General features: G+C 60.5%; 1 protein-coding gene across 2 annotated transcripts; it reads left to right on the top strand.

Annotated features, from left to right (window-relative positions):
• Positions 1–350: 350 nt before the first annotated feature.
• Positions 351–6,950, top strand: OTX1 (orthodenticle homeobox 1). 2 transcript variants are annotated; one of them, XM_037806602.1, is made up of 5 exons: positions 351–419; positions 1,521–1,589; positions 3,172–3,379; positions 4,303–4,454; positions 5,841–6,950. In XM_037806602.1, exons 2-5 carry the CDS (start codon positions 1,560–1,562, stop codon positions 6,654–6,656), a joined length of 1,206 nt encoding a protein of 401 aa, XP_037662530.1. In that variant the 5' UTR covers positions 351–419; positions 1,521–1,559; the 3' UTR covers positions 6,657–6,950. The 2 variants fall into 2 exon arrangements, with proteins under 2 accessions (XP_037662530.1, XP_037662529.1); XM_037806601.1 differs by lacking the exon at positions 351–419 and adding an exon at positions 1,015–1,152.
• The last annotated feature ends 992 nt before the right edge of the window (positions 6,951–7,942 follow it).

Raw genomic sequence — 7,942 nt, 5'->3', positions numbered from 1 at the left:
ATCTGTGCCTATTATTCAGGAGGAGGTGCCATTTAAAAGAATTACCTTGCCCAGGGTTGGGGGCGAAAACACTTTTCTTGCGCTTTGAAAAGTCCACCCAGGTGGACGAGTTTGAAAAGTTTGTTCGGCTGAGAAATGGACTTCGCCAGTACGAGCAATCCGGGGAAATCTCAAGCAAGCTCCCTCTGCAGCATGTGCAAAAGAAATTAAGGGCAGGGGCCCCGTTTTCCAGCAGACTGGTAATGGAAACGAGGAAGGAGAGAGACAGAGTGGGAAAGAGAAAGTTTGCTATCAAAATCTTTCCATTCGGAAGTAGGGGGGGGGGGAGCTACGTTGCGCTCGAACGTTTCCAAAGAATAGTTTAAGATTGAAAACACCCTTAGTGGAGACCGGGAACCCCAGGAAACTCCGAGGAGCAGGTAAGTGGCGGTGCTGTTCCCGGCGCCCAAGTATTGAAACTCGGAGGTGGGATCTGCGCGCCCGGAGCAGCTCTCGCGCGTCGGAAAGTTGCCTGCGCCAGCACAATCCGCCCGCGGCGTCCGTCTGCAGGTGGCGGCGGGGAGGTAGCAGGCGCTGGGGTCCGCGGCGCCGCGAGAGGAGCTGGGGGCCCGCGCTCCTCCAGCCCGCGGCCCCAGAGTCCTCAGACCCACAGCCGGGCGGCCGAACCGGGTGGGCTCGCGGGAGGGCTAAGAAACCGGTTCTCCAGCACCTCGCCTCCTCTCCGCCACTCCATCGGAAGCACCAAGAGGGCGGGAGAAGGGTAGGGGCCCCGGGCCAGGCCTCGGGATAGGCTCCCCCTCTATGGCCAAGGCTAGGGCGCTGCGCTCGCCTTCCTCGCCTCGATCTGCACCGCGTTTGCCAACCGAACCCCAGAGTTAGCGCGCGACCGGGGCGGGGCGGGCGGGCCGGGCAGGGCGGGGTGCAAGAGGCGGGGGAGGGTGGGGACGCGCAGAGGTAACCCCCGGCTCGAGCTGCCATTGCCCGGCTCCCTGTCACTCAGCCTGCGCCGGGCCGTGGATTGGCGGCCTAGCCCCGTTACGCATTCGGCTCGCATTCACTTACCCGGGGAGGGCAGTAGAAAGGTGATCAATCTTCATCAAGCTACATTTCCAATCACCTAAACAACCAAGCAAGACAAGCCACTCCGACAAGGTAAATCGCTTGATTTATTTAGTTTGCCAAGTACCTCTGCAGGACTTCTCCAGCCTCTGCTGGTCTCCCTGCTGCACTAGGAGTGCAGCTGCAAAGGCGAGCCTCCTCCCAACTCTGCCCCCCGTACCCTCCGCCCTCCCCCCTCGCGGCCCCACGGCGCGGTCCTGGGCGAGGCAATGTCCCGGCAGCGTGTGTAGCTTTGCAAACAAAGTGTCTGTGCAACATAGTGAAGCCTGGAGGGACACGCACAAAGCCACAGGGAAAGAAGAAAGAAATGGGAGGCGGGAAGTTGGGGAAAGAAAGAAATCCGGGGGTCCTAGGCCAAACGCCTGGTCCGACGCGTAACTCCTGTGCCGCTCTGTTTGCAGGTTGGCTGCCCGGCGGGTCTCTGTGAGGGCGTGAGGTAGATGGTGAGCGGCCGCGGCGGCAGAGGACAGGTAAGGGAAAGCCGCGGGGCCGCCCGGGACTCCGGGAGCGTGTTGATTGCTGTCGTTTCCCCCTTCTCTACCCGGTACCCGCTTCCCTCAGCCTCGGGCAACGGGGCGGGGCTGGGGGAGCGGCCTGGCGCCCCTCTTGGTGTGCGCGGGGCCACAAAGCTCTGTGCTCCCTCCCCCGCCTTCTCCGAAGTCACTGATCCGAAGTTTGGAGAAACTCTGAAAACTCAAGGCTGCAGCTTAGCAGACCCGCCGCGCTTGAACCCAGTTCTCCTTTGGTCCAAGCTTACCGGATATTGCCCTCCTTCTCCAGTTCCCTGAAAGCAGGGCTCCCTCAGTCCAGGCTGAGGATCCCGGCGGACGGTGCCAGGGGTCCGTGCGTCTTTAACTCAAACTTCTCTCCCGGTTCTCCCTAGCCCGGGTCCCAAGGCCTGCTTTAGAAAAGTTCCCGCCAAGCAGGGTGAAGCGACAGGGCCTCCTGGGCCCCAATCCCACTCCCCAGGATCCCTTCCTGACCCCCGAGACTAGAGCATAGGGTTCGGGGCAGTTGGGGAAGCGCAGCGTTGACAACTTCCAGCCGGGATCAGCGCGGGCTGTGCCCCTGAGGCCTAGTTCTCGGTCTGGTCCTGGGATCGCGGGTTCCGGGAGGAACGATAGGTAGAGAGCACACGGGACACGCTGCTCCCAGGCCTCCCAAATCCCCGAGACCCTTTGGAATCGATCAGCCTTCATTCCTGGCCGAGACTCCATTGTCCTTCTGCAAGACCCGGCAGAAAGAAAACCCAGCTCGCGCCGCCCAATAGAGGCCCGCAGCCCCGGGAGAGGTACCCCGGTCTTCGGGCCTCATCTTGGAACTGCCACCTCTACCGTGGCCTGTTCAGAGTCCTCTGACCGCCTTTTCTGGGCCTACACCTGTAACCGCGGTTGAGGTGTGGTGAGATTTCGAGTCAGCGATCCTTAAGCGACTGGGCATAGAGTGGTTAGCTGTAAGTTGGCTGCGGACGCTGGGGCCGGGCCCCAGCCACCGAGACCTTGAAGGAGGGGAGGCCCCCAAGTGAACAACGCGTTCCAGAGAGGCCGCAGTGCGCCTAGTCCTCCGCAGTGCCTCACCTTGGTCCTCTATAATCTTTACTTTTTATCCTGCTTTCAAAAAACAATTGAAACAAAACGAAACAACCCCTCATGCTCTAGGCAGCTTTAGGTCGGCTGGAGTGCCGAGAGAGTGTTTGCTTGTGCAGCCTGAGATCGGCTCCCGCCGGACTCACATTTGGGGACCTCGCACTCCCCGCGATTCCGGCTCTGACTTCTCTAGCCTGACCGCGATTCTCAACTATCCTCGATCCCCTCGCCGTCCTACGAGAGTCTGTGGCCAATTCCAATTCTGAAAAGAGGCAGTGACCATCCAGAAACGCTTTTTAAAGCTGTGGTCTCTGGACTTAGGCCTTGCCTTGTGGAGCCGAGTTGATGCCCCTGCCAAGTACTTCAGCCTGCTCCCCTTTTCCAGCCAGAGAGCGTTGGTTCAGACAAGACTTGGGAGCTGGGGTGGCTCTGAATTACGGTCTCCATGTGTCTCGTGTTTCCACAGGCCCAGTCCCCAGACGCAACAGAGCTCGAAGGACTGAGCGGTGGGAGTTCCGCACCGCACTCGGCCTGCGGCCCCCTGGATCCGTCGGGGCGCCTCCACCCGGCTGTTAGCATGATGTCTTACCTCAAACAACCTCCATACGGCATGAACGGGCTGGGCCTGGCGGGGCCGGCCATGGACCTGCTGCACCCCTCCGTGGGTTATCCGGGTGAGCACCGGCCCTTCCGCCCCCCTGCCCATGCAACCGTCGGGGACACCCAGGCTCTCCGCTCTAACCTCATGCTTTGTAGTTGAGCAGGCCCAGGGAGCTGGTTGCCTAGTCTGCTCACAACGTAGGTCTCGCTGCCGGCCGCACGCGACAGAGTCGCGGGTGGATGTGATGGGCCAGGCTGGCTGAACGTGCGACTTGCACCCTCCCAGCCCTGCCACACAAGCAACCTGTCTCCTATTGTGCTCTCGCTGCCCGGGCAGAGTGCATTTACCCAGCAGATTCGTTTCCCACGGGTGGCTATTTTTTGTGTGTGGATTTATTCCTTTATCCCCAATGTTGAATAAGGAATCTGGACACTCGCTAGGCCCTAACCAAAAGTTCTTGGCCCTAAGGCCAGACTTCCCTAATCAAAGGGACCGGCTGGGCTGAAGGTAGGGGGAGTCTCCTTCCCTAATGAAATTGTCCCCTGGACCTGTGGCCTGCGCCAAAAACCGCTGAAGCCACCAAACCCTGGGTTGCTTTTCCAGCTCCCACTCCTTCGCCCCCAGTTACTCCCTCAGAACGTGTTTTCCAGGTGGTGTTTCCGCGCACCTCTCCAACACCCCCCAGGCAGGGGGCGGGGGCGGGAGGGGATGTGGAGGAAGGAAGATTGTGTGACTTCTATTCCTATTTTAACCTCCCGGAGGCAGGGAGGCGGGCAGGCCTGGAGCCTTGGAGTCGCTGGTCCCCAGTCGCACACACACACTTTCTCCCACCTGTGGCCTCACGGGCCAGGCCCCCCGGGGGAGTTTCTTTACTCGGAGCTCGGTTGTCCCTTGCCGATGGCCCGGCGCTGGGCCTGCCAGGGGCCTGCCCGCGTCTCCTCGCGCCGGTCCGCGTAGCCACCACTGACCCGAGGAGCCCCCCGCGTGTCCCCACAGCCACCCCGCGGAAGCAGCGGCGAGAGCGCACCACTTTCACGCGCTCGCAGCTGGACGTGCTCGAGGCTCTCTTCGCCAAGACTCGCTACCCCGACATCTTCATGCGCGAGGAGGTGGCGCTCAAGATTAACTTGCCCGAGTCCAGAGTCCAGGTGCGTGTACCCGGGATGCTAAAGTCGGAGCTGGGGCGCGGGGGCTGGTGGGTGGGGGCAGGCTGGCGGGGGATCTCGGGGAGGGGGAGAATGGTCTGTGTGGGGGCGGTCTTACAGGCTGGGCAGTTCCTCTCAGACTCCCCCTAGCGCTGGGTTCCTCCAGGAAGAGGGGGCAAAGTTAAAGGAAACGGCTTGGAGTCCTGAATCTGGCCTTGGGTCGCCGGGCGCCTTCTGTATGGAAAGTCCTTTTTAGGAGAGTGGGAGGACCGACGAGCTAGGCTCCTGAACGGAAAGTGCCCGGAGGGGCCCGACACTTGCCCCTGCTTCTTTAGCTGCCCCGGAACTTGGCAGTTTCTCTCGGGGGCCTGAATTCTGCCTCGGTCCTTGCCTTGCATCCTGGGGGATCCTGGAACTGGAAGAATGGAGCTGTGGTCTAAGCCTGGTGCCCTGCCTGGGAGTGCGTTCCTGGGGTGGTGTCGGTTTGATTAGATGCTTTCTCTGCCCGAAAGAGGATGCCAAGCACAAAATCTGGCTGCTGGCTTTGCTGATTCTGTTTTTGTGGTGAAAGAGCCCGGAAGATACTGTTCAAATTCTAACTCAGAACTCCCCTCAAGGGCCTTTTATCCCGCTTGCTTTCTTCGGAGACTCGGGAAAAAGCACCAGGAATTCAATGCCATGTGCCGGCCTCCTCCAGGAGGAGTGAGAACTTGAAGACTGACCATCCCACTTAGTTCCCACCTCGAACCAAGAAGCCCAACGAAATCCCGCCCTGGCTTCCTTCCCGAGTCCCCCGAGAGGTGCTTCCATTCAGCTTTCCGGCCTTGTTCTTGCTGGCACCTCAACAGTCGCCCCACCCAGCCCAGGGACTCCAGGGGCTGATTTAGTGAAACGACCGTGGCTCCAGACTTGGTGAAACTGCCCCTCTCACCGCGGCCTGCTCTGTGGCTCTCTGTCGTTTCCTGAGCTGTGGTCATAGAAGACAGAGCCTTTAAGCATCCTTGGGAGATGGTCAAAGCCCGATCCCTCCCCCCCAGGGGGCTGTGGGGATGCCGCCAGCAGCAGCATTTTGGAGATGACTGACCTTCTAGCTGGGCAGAAGCAAACGTCCCGCCCTGGGGCAGAGTTGCGTGGGCTGGGAAGGTGCGCATCCCTACCGGCAAGCAGGCAGAGAAGGGGCTTGGAGCAGATGGATGGGGGAGGGCGTGGGAGTTGGGAACGTGGGACCAGGGTCTGGCCGGGAGGGAGATGGGAAGGGGCCGAGGCCTCAGTGGAAAAGGGATGCGAGTTCTGTTCTGGGTGGAGTGGCGTGTCGGAGGGGCTAAGTGGCAGCAAGCTCCACTCGCCCCTCTGACCCGCTCCCCGCCCCGTCCCGCCGGCTCGCTGCAGGTCTGGTTCAAGAACCGCCGTGCCAAATGCCGCCAGCAGCAACAGAGCGGGAGCGGGACCAAGAGCCGCCCGGCCAAAAAGAAATCATCCCCGGTGCGGGAGAGCTCGGGCTCCGAGAGCAGTGGCCAGTTTACACCTCCCGCTGTGTCCAGCTCCGCTTCATCTTCTAGCTCGGCGTCCAGCGCCTCTGCCAACCCGGCGGCGGCGGCAGCAGGCCTGGGCGGGAACCAGGCAGTGGCAGCCGCGTCGTCGCTGAACACTCCGGTTGCCTCGTCCATCTGGAGCCCGGCCTCCATCTCGCCCGGCTCGGCGCCGGTGTCGGTGTCAGTTCCCGAGCCACTGGCCGCGCCTAGCAACGCATCGTGTATGCAGCGCTCTGTGGCCGCGGGCGCCGCCTCAGCTGCAGCCTCCTACCCCATGTCCTACGGCCAGGGCAGCAGCTACGGCCAGGGCTACCCAGCACCCTCCTCCTCCTACTTTAGCGGCGTGGACTGCAGCTCGTACTTGGCGCCCATGCACTCGCACCACCACCCGCACCAACTCAGCCCCATGGCTCCCTCATCCATGGCGGGCCACCATCACCACCACCCACACGCACACCACCCGCTGAGCCAGTCCTCGGGACACCACCACCACCATCACCACCACCACCACCAGGGCTACGGCGGCTCGGGGCTCGCCTTCAACTCGGCCGACTGTTTGGATTACAAGGAGCCTGGTGCTGCCGCTGCTTCCTCCGCCTGGAAACTCAACTTCAATTCACCCGACTGTCTGGACTATAAGGACCAAGCCTCCTGGCGGTTCCAAGTCTTATGAGTCCAGGAGTGGAAGGAAGAGAAGAAACGCAACTACCTGCGCCTTCAATGGCCCCCGTCCTGTTGCTGCTGCTGCACCGCCCGCCTTTGCCTCGGCTTCTCCAGAACTGCATTTTCACGCCCCCAAAAGATGCCCGTTGCCTGCACTGTCGTACCCGTCTTTGTGCCACTTGCATGGGGGATGTGCAAATCCGCCCACCCCCCGGAGGAGGGGACTGGTGCTTCGGCCTGGCCCACACATTGTATGCGCTGGAGCTGTGCGATCCCCTCCCCACCCCCCACCGAATTCCTAAATCACCCCCCCCCCCCAGCCTTTCTGTACAGTTATTATGCACTTGCAGCCTCCGGAGCCTCTTCGCTCTGACCCACTGTTTGAGCCCAACACTTTTATTTATTCTTTCTGGACGGTGGAGTCACTAACTCGCGTTTCTGCCATTACGTGCACCCACGCATCACTCCAAATCGAAACAACCATTAAGTGTTTCTCGCGCGCAGACTGCTGCCTCTTTCAGCTGCCTTCAGCTGCCTTTGGCCCGCCTGCCGGCCAGAGCTTCCCGGCGTTTCCTCCGCCCCAGCCTGGTCAGAGTGCGCTGGGGCAAGGCGGGTGGGATGAGCGCGCCCCCATGCTGCCGCATCGTACCCCGCGCTGCGCAGGACTGGTTCGCGCTTCCGCCTCGGCGGGAATGCTGTACATAGTCCGGTCCGTTCCAGGGACCACTTAAACTTTTTAGTTGCTGTTGATTGAGCTGAGCATGTCTCAAGTCTTAGCGCCCAGGAAACATAACTTTAAGATATATACAGTGCATATATACATATATATAAAACAAAAGCAAAAAATATTTCCCCTCTGTTCTCCTTCCTCTTCCTCACATGATGGCGCTTTTACTTTTTCAGTTGTTATAAAGCTGTCCTGCCCTTTTCACACATTCTCCCTATGTGTATTTATTAAAAGAGAACCGCTCGGTTCCAGGAAGCTGCGCGCCGAGGATCGCGAGGGTCCAGGAGTGTGGAGGAAACAGCCGAGTCAGGGCACAGGGGTGGGGTTAGGCCCGGCGGGGGCGTCGGGCCGAGCCCCTCAGGGGTCTAAGACAGGGTCGCAGTTCCGGTTTAGAGACAAAAACAAAGGAAAACAAACAAGAGTACACGCGTTATGAAAAAGCAAACAAACCCAGGCCCCCAAACCCCAGTTCCATTCCCCCTGTCAGCCTTTCTCTTGAAACAACCCTGTTTCGTCTAGTGAGTTTTTAGTGCACCTTCATTCTCCAAAGTCTGCGGAGAGCCCGCACG

The sequence above is a fragment of the Choloepus didactylus genome, chromosome 17 (assembly GCF_015220235.1).
Source record: "Choloepus didactylus isolate mChoDid1 chromosome 17, mChoDid1.pri, whole genome shotgun sequence".
Taxonomy (NCBI): Eukaryota; Metazoa; Chordata; class Mammalia; order Pilosa; family Megalonychidae; genus Choloepus; species Choloepus didactylus.
Note: the sequence above shows the minus strand (reverse complement) of the source record. Positions and strands in the feature narration are given on the sequence as shown.

Excerpts from the sequence above, each read along its gene's own strand:
- OTX1 (XM_037806602.1), top strand. The coding sequence starts at position 1,560 with ATGGTGAGCGGCCGCGGCGGCAGAGGACAG. Across the intron at positions 3,380-4,302 it reads CCCCTCCGTGGGTTATCCGG|CCACCCCGCGGAAGCAGCGG; the intron begins GTGAGCACCGGC and ends GTGTCCCCACAG. Across the intron at positions 4,455-5,840 it reads TGCCCGAGTCCAGAGTCCAG|GTCTGGTTCAAGAACCGCCG; the intron begins GTGCGTGTACCC and ends GGCTCGCTGCAG.